Consider the following 14,014-nt stretch of genomic DNA (forward strand, 5'->3'; position numbering starts at 1 on the left):
TCTATGAAATGGACATTATGATCAATAGGGTCTGGGAGTTGAAATGGGAGAAAGTGGAGCAACGCAGCTTCTTCAAATTGAGATTTACTAAATAATCTTGTCTTGATCTAACAGCCAAACTGTAACATATTGAAATAAAGTACATGAATGCCAAAATGTCAGGGAATCTGATCCCAACCACCCCCCCTCCACCCCCTGGTCTCTACTCTTTCAGAGTCTGACTCCACTTATCCTTGGCCATATAAACAGTGAAAGAAGTTTTGTGCCTTCTGCACATCTGATTTAGTCACACAGGTGGGGGGCATCGGCATCAGGTATGATAGTTTAGGAACAATTACTGAATTGATAGCAGCATTCTGACCCAAGAATGATAAAGGAAGCTTTTTCTAATTATCAAGTATAGATTCAATCTTACAAATGATTGGAGAATGATTGTATTTATACAAATAGCAAAGGAAAGATGGGTAAAAATTCCCAAATACTTGCGTATTTGAGTTACTATTTGGAGTTGGGATAAAGATTGAGTGAGATCAGAATCCAAGACTTTACCTGCAATATGTAAAATGTATGATTTATTAAAGTTAATTTTGTAACCCGCAAAGATGACAGTCTGTTATCAAGGTAACTATAGCGGGAATGGTTACCTCAGTATTAAATATCATAAGCATCATGCCATTCGAAAATTGCGCTAATTTACTTTCCTCTTTAAGAATAAATATACCTGAATGCTCTTTGTTGTTTCTAAGGCAAATGGTCATGGATTCCAAAGCAAGTGCAAATAATAGGCGAGAGATAGGGCAGCCCTGCTTGGTTGCCTGTTAGATTGTAAAAGAGACTTGTATATGGCCGTTTTAAATTCTCTGAGACTGAGGATCCGAATAAAGAGTCTGCAAGATTAATATGAGCTTGTCCGGGAACCCAAACCTCCAAAGCGTCTCAAACAAGTGGTTCTAAGTTATTCGGTCAAATGCTTTATCCTTGCATCCAATGATAACAACAGATTAGTATCTGTGGTCTCATATAAGCTCAAATACTATTTAACCAATAAACTTTTCTGATTGTTACTGACAGAATTCCTTCCCTAGATAAAGCCAGATTGATCTTTGTGAATGACTGTGGGTAAGATCATCTTCGATCTTTCGGCTATAATTTTAGTAATCTTTCGGCTATAATTTAGTAAGATCCCTACTTGGTTTAGGCAGGACTTTGAGTATGGACAAATTGAAATGTAATGGTAAAGTGCGGGAAGTTGATAGTAGGGGTAAATAAATTTGTGAGAGATTCAGATATGATAATATCAGTAATATCTTCTAAAATTATCCACTCAAACCATTAAAATCCTTCAAAGTTCCTGGCTCAGATGATCTGAGTGTCCCTGTAACCTTATCTGGAGTAATGGAAGCTAAGAGGTAATCTGCTTGAGGCCGGGATACTTGAGGAATTATTACACTCTCCTAAAACTGGTTTTATCTTGTCAGAGTTCAGTTGATCTTGACTATATTAATTCTCAAAGAATTTCCGTAAAATGCTAAGAACCTCCTTTCCATCAGAAGATAAATTACCCTGCTTATTTCTTAGCGCCTGGATATTATTAGAAGTTCTCTTACCTCTCAGCAGATGAGAGTAATATACTATTTGTACTACCATGTGTGTAAAACTTTTATCTCAACATATTGGTGTACTTGTTGACTGTTTTGGTAACCAAATTGTGATTGCTCTTGTTCAAATTAGTTTGTTTTTAGGGTTAGGTATAACTTGCATGATTTGATAGACGTGAGTAAGCTCTCTCCAAGTATCTGAATAGAACTTCGGAAGCTGTCCTACATAACAGCAAAAACTGTACTTAAAAGCCATATTATCTGATTGCCAAAATAGAAAAGGATCATTTTGATGATCCCATATCTCCAAGTTTATATAATAACAAGGACGATGCTAGTAGATAGTTAAGTCTTTAAAATGTGCCATGGACAGTTGATAAGCAAGTATATTCACAGGATGTTGGATTCCAAATTATCCACAAATAAGTTGAGCTGTTAAGTAAAATATTTTATTCCTATCTAGGGTGGGTGGCCCCCCTGTGCACATGTTTCCCCTCTGTTCATCTCTGTAGAAGCAACAATGTTGAAGTCCTCACTTACACACATGTTCGAGTCTTAGAATGTATAGAGTTTGGACAAAATATTCAGAAAAAAACGCTTTGCTGTAAATAATAAAATGAAAGCAATGCTTGTCAAGGTAGAACAGTGTCAGCGAGAGTTATTCATCACATCCATAGCTTCTGATGAGTCTGCTTCTTCATGTAAGAAATGTATTGCATAGTCTGTCAAAGTGAAGTCATTACCATAAAATAATCTCAGTCTAGCAGTATATAATAGAGCAAACTTCCTTTTTCGTTTGATCAAATCACTGCAGATAGGGGAGAATTCCTTTTGGACTTTAGTCCCTTCCACAGAAAATTCTTTGAAAAGATAGACGTTTCCCATCCCAGGAGATACTATCTTCCTTTTTATAAGCAATCCATAGATTCATCTTGAGTCTGTAATTTAAACAGCGAAAGGTTACTGTTCTCTCGGGCAGTCGTTAATATTGTCCCTGGTTGGACCCAATCTATGTGCACAGTTCTATCATAAGGGGTCCAGAGTCTTAACGTAAATTGACAAGAGTTTGAAACATGGAGTGGCAGTCTGAGTCTCCCAATGTGCAAATTATTTCTGTGAGATTGTTTTTTCTACGTGATTCCACAGCTGGTGACCGATTTAGATAGTGTTGAGACCTGTGTCTTAATTGGGAGAGATTGTGGAAGAGTTCTCCAATCCGTCGTCCATTCGTTTGAGAACGTCGAAGTTTGCACAATTTTCTTCTTTAACTCTTGTACTGCAGAGGTGAATTTATTTGCTTGGTCTTCAAACAGAAGTTGCATGGTCTCTTTAGTTGTCTTTACAATATCTGAGTAGGTTATGGGAGTAGGGCGAGAGTCAACTATGTCAGGTTTCTGTCACAAGTCATCTGCCTTTTTAGAGACTGGGGCGACAGAATTAGAACATGTCTTATCACCTTTTAGGCCTTACGATTTGGAACCGACAAATTTCTCCATGGTAAAATGGGGTATATATCGATCAACACTTCTTAAGATAATGAAAGCAATAACATATAACTAGTAGCAGATAATCAGTATGACATATTCGCTTCACTGAGGCCACCACATGGGATGGTGGGTGGACCTGGTTACATGTTAGGTGACATGAAAGCAAGCAGTTGTACAACATATGTACTAATCTACTAATACGAAGTGTCCATAGCAAGTGTGGAGTTGCCAATGTCCCTTAACAGATACAAAATGCAAAGGCAGTGAATATTTGTGGGTGAGTATTAGCAATTTCTCTGTCATAGACTCACTCAGCATGATGTGGAGAGATAGTGATATGGCGCTGTTTTATAAAAGAGTAACAAGAGTAAAAGAGTGCCACACAGATTTATATTATTGAAGAGGTACTCTATACAATCACCACATGTCACTTCAAATAAGGGCATTCAAAATGGGGGGCACCCAGATATCTAGCGTGAAATCCCAAATGAAAGAACAAGTGACCCTGATGAGAAGGCATCAGGAGTTACTATCTCTGCAAGATGCTGTGCAGTTACCAGGAGTCAGTGATTGTAGTATTTCTGCACTGGGTCTTATTAGCGCAGTAGCAGAGTATGTTAGGTGCTCTTAGATGACATAATAACTGCAGGCCACCCAGGAAGCAGAGTTGGCTCTCCGGTATACAGCCTCCAGAATCCACTATGTTCCATGCGAGGACAAGTCCACCACTGGGCCGGACCACCACTGGTCAGAGAGATGGCGCAGGTACCAGAGGATGCAAGGTAAATGATGGATCCAAAATAGTGCTGACTCCATTATCTGGGCTGTTGGCCAACACTCTCCTGCAGTCCCAGACAGGGGCGGGGCCGTTTAGGAAGTAGGCAGATGTGATGCTGATAATATGGGCAAGATGAAACGGGCGGGGCAACCAAAACTCCATATGTACATCTGTGTGGGATATAGAAACCTAAAGTATAGATACGGATCTCCAGTAAGACATGTCTGCTAGCTTGACCACCAAACCACGGCCCCTGTAGTTTTCATTTTTGATTAAATTGAGTGCTCACACCACAAGTTAAACTTTGCAATTGTTTGCCAGTTTTGACTTGCACTTCAAATTGTTAACCTAACGGCATAGAAGATATGTCGGTTCAGCAGATGCTTTTATGAAATATCTCCTTTTTCAACATTACTTTTACTTATTATTTTGCAAGGACATTGACATCACAAGTTGTTTTCTTTGTAGATGAAGTGGTAATTGTAACAATAGTGTGCCATGTTTTTCAGCGATTGGGCACATGAACGCAAATTCATAATTTTGTTTATTTAAAGTCAAATTTAAAACATAGTGTCCATAAAGCTATTGAGAGCATGGGCATGAGTACCATATGGTAAAATTACCAAAAGAAAGCAAATATAATCAAGATATGAAATAATCCCTTTCACCTTTTTGAGTTTAATTACCACAGCAGCTTAATTGGAGATTAAAAAGTCTGCTTTATGTCCCAGTATGTCTAGTGCAGCCTACTGCACCAGCATACATGTTTTCTACCTCTTTATCAGCACACTGTGCAAAGGTAGAAAAAAGTAAATGTACTGGTAGCATTTGTGATGATGATCCTTTACAGTCTTTTATGTTGTGAAGCATGACCTGAGGTGTTGCCCAATCAGCACTTGACTGCAGCATGTGTAGTCAGGAGCACTTGGTATGGTCCAAAAAAGCTCTACTCTAGAGAAGACTTTCTTTGATGCACTTTGATCTAGACCCACTGTTCAATCTATATGGAGTAATGTGGTTGATTCAGTTCGTTTCTTGAGTCTTGCAGTGACGCATTTTTATTAGAGCCTTACAATAGTCCTGAACAAGTTCATCAGTCCTTTTATAAGCCAAGAGAAAAACAAAGAAAGTGATTGAGATGTTGATAATCCTAAAGGTTGATCCATTGATATTTTATGGGAACCAAGTACAAAATTTCTGTTTGACTTCAGTACAGGATGTCATGCTCGATAGGCCCATAGGTAATTTATGACACGACTCACATTTTTGTAACATACAAGACCCATTTATTATCATTTTTAAAACCCTCATGCTTTTAACAACCGTGTAGGTCTAGTGGAAAATACTTGTGTATACAATTTTACTTGCTGGTGTAACATAGTGAGAGTGGGATGAACACCTCACCCCACTCTGAACCCAGGATTTTTCCCAGGCTGCCCCCCTCCACTGAAATGACCTCCCACGCTCCATCTCAACGTCCCCTAATTTATGCACCTTCAAACGAGCTCTTAAAACTCATCAGTTCTCAAAGCATACCACCCTTACACCTAACCTTATCTCCATGCCTGATCCCCTCACCTCTGAACCCCTGTGCTGCTGCTCGCTCCGCTTGCGTTTATCCCCTCCTGACTCGCCATTGTGCCTCCTGTCTGTTTGCCCTCCCTTTAGGCTCTAATCTCATATGTGCAGGGCCCTCTTGCCTCCTATCGCTCTTCCTTTTCTTCTCCAACTCCACTGTGCTAGCTATGTTTGAAGCTATTGAAGTACTGGTATTTTTGTTCACTGTTCTGTACTGTATTACCCTGTATGGTCCACTGCCTGTTTTCTGCACGGCGCTGCAGAAATTTTGTGGGGCCCTATAAATAATGACTAATAATAACATAGGATCTTACCAAACCCAACTTGTAATCCTCAATTCACACAGATGTCCACTCATACAGACACACAAAAAGGACTTTAGAAGTTGTTTATTTGTTTTGTTTTTTTGTTTTTGTTTTTCCCACAAGAAATGAAAACGATCTAGCAAACAAGCTGGCTTTCCACACATTTCTTAAATTTACCTCCGTTCATTCAGGCATCTGAAATAGTGAAGTTTAGCTTTTGCTGCACTTAGCAATTCTAATTTGCACTGTTAGACAGCAGCAAACTAAATTATATAGCCGTTGAAATTAAATGGTAAAGCATTCAAAGTTCACCAGGTTATCTCTGTCAAGCACTGTGCAGACTGTTTCCCAGCGAAGTACTGTACAATGGCCATGTCATGCCTTTACTAGAGCCAATAAACAGCCAACAAAAAGAGCACTAGAGTAATAAGTTACATTATTTGGCAATAGTGAAAAAATAAGGGGTAATTTTAGTTTTATGCTGCTCTTAGTATTTTTTTTTTGTTGGGGGGGGGGGGGGTGTTAGGTACTTATTGTTTATAAAGAAGTTTATTTCACTTTGTTTCAGGTAAAAAGGCTTCAGGGGTGTTATCATTCTTTCGCGGCACGGGTGGGAAGAGCCCAGACTTATCTGCACAGAGAAAAGAAACATTACGGGGTGCTGACAGTGCCTATTATCAAGTAGGGCAGATGGGCAGAGAAGGTGTAGAAAGCCAAGGAGCTGAACCTCAAGGTGCTGTATCCATAAAATGTGAAAGTGTCTTTATTCAAATAGACATTTCAGATTTTTTTTTTGTTTATTTTTAATAAAACATTTATATATTAAGATATTGAAAACCAAACATGGTTTGTTGTTGGTGATGGCAATATAATAGTGAGCAAAAAACAAAGGAAACATTAATGTAAAGTCACTTAATAAGATTTGGACCACTACATGCAGCCTGTACAGCATGTAGTGGCCTTATTGGAACTGTGCAGGAGAGATGCAGCACCATTAATCCACAAGAAAGTCACTTGACTGACACCTGGTTGTTTGTGGTAGTCTCAAGCTTTGTTCCAGTATATCCTATAAATGCTTTATTGGGTTCAGATCTGGTGACTGACAAGGCCATGAGACATGGATAAAACTAGCGTCCTACTCAACAAACCGTACTTTGTGGATGGGGAAGCCATCCCTCTGGTCAGGAAAGAAATACTGCAGAATTGGATGAAGAGGATCACTGAATACTATTATGTAAAGCTTAACATTGATCTTGCCTTCTAAGGGAACCCAACCATGCCAGGAAAATGCGTTTCACGAAATTACAAAACCACCAGAACCTTCCACTGTTGGAAACAACTCGGTACTGTAGAATTCTTCTGTGGCCTCATCCATTTGTCAAGAACGTGATGAAGGATGATTCATCAGATTGTATAAGCTTCTTCCACGGTTCGATAGTTCACTGCAGAATGGGGTGAAGATCATCACTCATTAACATTATGTATAGTTTAGCACTGACCTTGTCTTCTAAGATAATAACTGTATCCAAATCATGCCATGAAAATTCACTTCCCAAAATTACAGAACCCTTCACTGTTGGGAACAAACAACTCAGGGCTGTAGAATTCTCGTTAAGTTGGCACCACAAGTTCCTTCATCCATTTGTCAATTACATGACGAAGGATGATTCATCTGAGTGTATCGGCTCCATCCACTGCTCAGTAGTCCACTTCCTATGCTCTTTGCACCACTGATCTCAAACATACATTGCCTGGTGTGATGAGTGATTTAAGCACTGCTACCCAACAATAATATTCTGTTCTCTGGAATTCGCGTTGGGCAGTTTTTAGATTAAACTTACTGCTTATGGCAGAGGTTGATATTTGCAGTCCATTGATCTTTAGTTGCTCACCTGTTTTGCATTATGAAATGCAGGGATATCCCAATCCTAGAGTAATCACTATTGCCACTTGGTTACTGATAGATTTCCCTCTGTGTTTCATGCTGACATTACTTTAAACATTTCTTCTTCTGAAATATTAGTGAGTTAACCTCAACAATCAGCTGTCTCTCAAAATTCACTAAGGTCATCTTTTGTCACCATGGTGGCAATAATTATATGCAACCAGAAGAGTGCAACATTTTATTCCTTGACTATTTTTTGCTTAATACATGAGCCATATTTGTCCATATGCTTGGTGTCCTGCATTTATACAAATATTTCCATTTTTTGTCCAATACCTGTAGTTCATTTGTGACATATATGAGAATATGTTTAATATCTGCAATTTGTAAGTTCAGTAATTGCCAGTAGTAGAAAGGCTGGTGATGAAGTATTTTGCTGAGGTTTGGCATTTTCTCTGGGATTTTCAGGAGTGTGCATTTATAATGCAATTTATTCCTAAATTAAACTTTTAAGAAAAATTGGATTGTAAATTGTGTGTGCCCTTGCCTTTTCTCTACCCCGACAAAGAACAGGGATATTGAAAAGTCCTGATAAGTTCAATTTCGAAATCTAAAGAAATACTTTTATAAATGTTAAACACTTAATCATTTATATTTATGCATAATGTTTCCAAATGTGGATTATTGTAAAAACTACTGAAGGCAGCTTGAAGCAATAGATTAACTTGTGCATGACTCTTTCTTATTTCTCCATGTTCTAATTTTGATAAATGGTGCAGATTAATAAGTATTGCTTACAATGCATCCATATATGGCCATTATGTCACATCTTCAATTTAGTGCCCGAGATGCTGCTTCAGATCAGACTAGGCACTCTGGGCTAAATTTTATAAGTAGTGAAAAAGCTTGAAGCTGTTAGATTCACATCTCGTACAAATTCATGAATCTAGTGTAGTGCAAGTGCTTTCAAAAATAAATTTCCAGTCAGTAGAATTTCCAGTCAGCATATTTACATTTGTTAGCTACAAATTGTAAATGAGTTTCTAACTTGAGCTCTCCATTGTTTATTCAGATAAATCCTAGTAAACTGCAGATGACATAAATTCAGAATAGCTTCTTTATCCCTCTGCTACCTTAACCTGGATGTTGATTTTAAGTTTTCTCACCACATTTACCGATATTGCATTCGTTTTGTCTTTGGCGAAGGACAAACAATAAAACAAAAATGTCAAAGATATTATATTTTGCTTGGAGTCCTGGAACCTGGGGTCAAGCCATGCGATCTGCCTTTTTACCCTACACTCTGTTTCTCCATGCATGTCTGTCTCTATCTGCTTTTCTATGTCCATAACTCTCTAAGCCTGTCTGCCTCAGTGCTATCATTTTAATTTAATTATTTCTTATTTCAGATTTACAAAGATACGTTTTGTATCGATCTTAAGTCTTTTGTGTCCATTTACCCAAAAATACTATGACAATATTTGAATGGAAAAGGAGTAATAAGAATAGTAATAATTATTATTTGGATATTGTAGCATGTTTTATGTAGGTATGGGCTCTGTTTGAAATGCTTGGAACTTGTGCTTTATGGTGTTTCTGGAGAGGGTTTTTTTTCTCTGTTTTGGAACACCCTTGACATCTCCCCCCATTTTCCCCTATACCTTTCATGCCTCGTTATATTGTTAGAGCTCCCTATAATAAATGTAGTTAGATACACTTAGTGATTGTGTGACCATATCACAAAATGGCAGCTTTGTTTTTTTGTTTTGATTTGGGTTTTTTTAGGATAATTATTAGAACTGAGGTACAAGGGGTCATTCACTGGTTTGGAAGTACGCCTATATTTTAGTGATATATCCTTGTTGAATATAACTAGTATGATAACTGTATTGTATTTGAAAAGGAAACCTTTGTATCCTTTAGATGATACTGATGGAGGAGACAAGCAGAAGAAGCAGTCTGGGAATCCTCATGTTGAGCTACGTAAGTACACACTGGAATACTTGCTAGAAAGCCTTATGTCATATCCTTATTACAGTTCTTTCATGACTTAAAGTGTACCTGTCTGCATTCTTTAAAAAAATCTAACATTGCCAGTGAAGCATAAATGTAATGTACAGTTATTTACAGAGAAAAATTTTAAATTATGCAAAAGGGAGTATGATATATTTAGTTGTTGGTGTGTGTAGTGGTGAATTTAGTTCCTCTGGGCCCTGGGCAGTATGTGTATGCCATAAGCTCCCACCCCACTCTCTTCTCCAGGTTGCATATCAACAGTCATCATGTGGTGCGCAATGCATCTTCTATGTACCATTCAAAGTTGATTAACAAAAATTAAAATTGTCAAGTGACATCACCAAATTGTAGTGTAGCAGGGAAGCTCTGGCCTAAGTCTTAGGTGATTACAAATAATATTAAAAATGTATCATAATTATGATATACAAGTTAACCCGTGCATGATACTCATGCATTCTAGTCAAATCAAGCTACTTAAGGTGTTAAAAAGGTTCTTGTCATGCATTTGGGCCTAGCCCAGGCCTCCTCAGGGGAAGAGCGTTACTTCACTACGCAAGCACCCTTTTTTAACGTGGTTTTGTCCACATCTCATCATTTTTCTCCATCACCTCATCCTTCATCTTCATCGCCACATCCTTCATCAAGCTACTTAAGGTGTTAAAAACTCCCCACTGTCACCCCCGGCAACCACCAACCACACCCAACTGTCACTTCTCCTTCAAGAAATATATAGGTCAGTGTATAACTCTGCCCAGCAGGTTGCGCTGCAGCTTGTTTTGTTTTTTTTTCCCCACGCCACTAGGCATTTATATAGTAGATGGCTCAAAATTAAAATGAAAAGTGAGGCGTAAATTTAACATGAAAGCTAACAAAACTAAGTTCCCTGTGATATTTCCTTGTGTTCTTTTTTGTCTGAAATTAAGCTAGAGTAACACAGCTGCTTAATGTACTGTCCCGTACTAGCCTCCACTTTGTTAAAAGTAGGAGCATTTGTTAAGGTCATTAAGAGTTTACAAAGTCATGTCTTGTCTATCTAAATAAAACTACACATTTTTGCTTCTAGGTGCATTCACTCTGTCTGTACCCATTCCTGTTTTCCTAAAATAGGTCTAATCGAGCAAATTGACAATTGGCCATACTAATAATGTCAACAAGACTCCCCCAACTCCCAGTAGAGCAGGCCATTGTCCTGCATCCTACTCACTTCCTATATTAGATTTGCCAGTAGTATTATTTTTTTTATTTATTTTTTTAACATTTTCAAGTTTTACAGAATGCCAAATTATTATGTTGTTTGATGAACCAATATTTAATTTTTTGCCTTTTAAACATGAGTCATAAAACTTGAGCAGTACAGAACTTTTTTTACATTTTTGTTTTTTGTCTTCATTCTAGGACAAAGCTTACTCATCCTCCATATAAATATCCATTGTGTTCTGTTAACTTACTAAAAATGTTATTTTTTATTGGTCAAAGTTACTCTCTCCTCCAACGCCTAAACCCACCGCTATACTTGGTGTTACTAAACTGTGTGTGTGTATTTACAATGTACGTATAGGACGGCATATTGGTTCAGATTGCTGCTTACAGCACTGAGACATTAGGTTTCACTCTATCTAGTGCTTTGTGGAGTCTGTATGTTCTCCCTGTGTTTCATGGGTTTCCTTTTGGGTGCTCGAGTTTCTTCCCACAGTTCAATAAACTATTGGCAAGTTAACTGACTTTGTATTGTCCCTGGTGTGTGTAAATGTGTAACTATAGTAGGAAATTACAGACCAATCTCAATATTAATAGTAGGCTTTTCACCCAAAATATGGCTTTGTTGTTTTGACATTGTTTACAGAAATGCTTATTTTGTGTAGGGAATGTGGTATTGGATGTTAATCATGCAATTTAATTACTCATTGGCAGATTCAAAATTGTAACAAAGTTGCATGTTATAATCAGGGTAATTTTAATTATAACTTTATTTTTCCAAACTAATGATCTAAGAATTAATTTTTTTGTGCTACTTGCAACTTTGCCAACGTTAAAATGGATACATTTAACAGTATTAGTGTTGCATTTTACTGTCACTTCCCATGATTCATAGCCGGCTGCTTAGTATATAAAATGGATTTTATACATTTTAGCTATGTTAGTGTTCATCTGGTTAAGACATATTTTCAATTATTTATAATGCAAAAACATATTCTGCAGAGTTTGGAGGCTTGTGACCAATTATAATTTCTGACAGTATGATATGCAACGTAGCACATTTTCCTTTTATAGCATTTCCAACCAGTATGGATTTCCACCCTTTTAATAATTACCATTTTGACAGTTTCTGGAAACAATTTAGTTCAAAGTTTAACCACATTAGCTTATGCCTCATGGTTACATTTTACATATAGTGGTGTCATAATGCTCCCACCACATGAATGCCACATTTGTGTCAGGTGACTTGTGGATCATTGATTTCTCTGACCAACAAAGCACTTGAATGCTACATGCAGTGTTCCTTAAACAAGACATAACTTTCAATGTATTTTAATTTTCTGTTTTGACTTAATAACTGAAACAAAAGTCTACTTTCGTGACATGTATTGGTTATACCTTTGATGTTGTGAAAGGTGTCAGCGGTGTAAGGTGGATATGAAGCCACAAACGCTTTTAACTTAAACAGGTTGCAGCTTCTTGAACTTGGTAACAAGCAGAGTGTATGCAGATACTCACAGTTGAATATGTAGTAGCAGTCAGTAACAGGTATACAGTCTTATGCATGTAGGTTTACTCTTACACTTATATATGTATGAAGAGGCAGATTACAGTACTCTGGTATGCTGCACATCTGTGCAGCAGCTTATTACAGTTGTGGGCAGCTCTCAATAGTGTAAGAGAGTCTCCGGTCACTGTTTAGAGGTATCTGAGGTTTTCTTACATATACGGACACGCAGCTATAGATAGGGTCTTGTTAACATGCTCGACTATGTTACTCATATTAGAAATTAGTATTCTCAAGTATTTAAACGAAGTCATCCACTTCAATAAGAAATGTGCCTGCGAATTCGGGGGTACTATTTCACAGACTGGGAATATATTGCATTTAGTCCAGTTGATTCAGAGACCAGAGTAGGTGGTCATTAACCACCCTCGGCAGGTTATTAAGGGAATGATCAGCATCCTTCAAAAAAGGAGCATATCTTCCGCACATAAGGCAACTTTATCCATGGCACTTCCCGTCTGCAGACCACATATCCCGAAATGCCTCTGAACAAAACCCGCTAAAGGCTCTATAGCAAGTGCATAGAGACCAAAAGAGAGAGGGCACCCCTATTGTGTGCTCATTTTTCTGGCAGCTGTAAGATCTGTTGGTGCTTTTCATACTCAGAATTTTGGACCACAAGCTCATAAAAATATTAAGAGTAATATGATATTGAAGGCTTCACAGTATAAAAGTCAGCTTGTTTATGAAGTTCATTGGAAGCATGGTGGCACAGTGGGTAGCACTTCTGTCTTAGAGGACTGGGGTCATGAGCTTCTTATGTGTGGAGTTTGTATGTTCTCTCTGTGTTTGCGTGGGTTATCTAGAGGTGATCTGGTTTCTTGACAGACTCCAAAAATATACTGGTAGGTTTATTGACTGCTGACAAAATTAACCGGTGTGTTTGTGTCTGTGTGCGTGTTAGGGAATTTAGACTGTAATCTCCATTGGGACAGGGGCTGATATGAAAAATGGAATAATAATCTTTGTACAATGCTGTTTGATTGCGCTCTATAAATTAATGGGAATGATTACAATGCCTTATATGTGCAAAATATATCTGTGTGAACCAACCTTTAGCCTTCTATCTTAAGGGAAATTAGACGAAGAAAATAAAAGAATATATATAAGTTCAATTCTCTGTTTATTGTGCAGAGTTCTCGGATGCCAATGCGAAATTTTACTGTCGTATTTATTATGCTGGAGAGTTTCACAGAATGCGCAAAGTAATTTTGGGAAGCAGTGAAGAAGATTTCATCCGATCCCTTGCACACTGTGTACCATGGCAGGCTCGAGGAGGAAAATCTGGTGCAGCCTTCTATGCAACGGAAGGTGAGATTTTACCATCCTCCTGTGCCTGTGAAACTTAAATGGGGCATTTCAATGTGCTGTATATGAGTTTTTTGAAATGTAGTATTTCAATGTCATAATGTCATCACACATTGCAGTTTCTCAAAACGTCTTACATTACTATCTAGTGTTTTCATGTTGTCTGCAATATAGACAAAAATCTTCTGTCTACTTACTGTTGCACTTGGTAGAATACAATGGTTGCCTCAACCTTCTCCTACATGTTTAGATGGTCAGTTATAACAATTGGAGGCCCCAGTTGGAAAAAGTGTGA

General features: G+C 37.9%; 1 protein-coding gene across 3 annotated transcripts in view; it reads left to right on the forward strand.

Annotated features, from left to right (window-relative positions):
• PIKFYVE (phosphoinositide kinase, FYVE-type zinc finger containing) overlaps window positions 1–14,014 on the forward strand; it is a 153,398-nt gene that overhangs the window by 120,324 nt on the left and 19,060 nt on the right. For 2 of the 3 annotated variants that reach the window (XM_075180242.1, XM_075180245.1), the window contains 3 exons: window positions 6,315–6,479; window positions 9,555–9,614; window positions 13,546–13,722. In XM_075180242.1, the coding sequence (XP_075036343.1) occupies window positions 6,315–6,479; window positions 9,555–9,614; window positions 13,546–13,722 (402 nt within the window). The remainder of the gene's footprint in view (window positions 1–6,314; window positions 6,480–9,554; window positions 9,615–13,545; window positions 13,723–14,014) is intronic. The other variant, XM_075180243.1, reaches the window with a different exon arrangement.

This window comes from Mixophyes fleayi, chromosome 7 (assembly GCF_038048845.1).
Source record: "Mixophyes fleayi isolate aMixFle1 chromosome 7, aMixFle1.hap1, whole genome shotgun sequence".
Classification (NCBI taxonomy): domain Eukaryota; kingdom Metazoa; phylum Chordata; class Amphibia; order Anura; family Limnodynastidae; genus Mixophyes; species Mixophyes fleayi.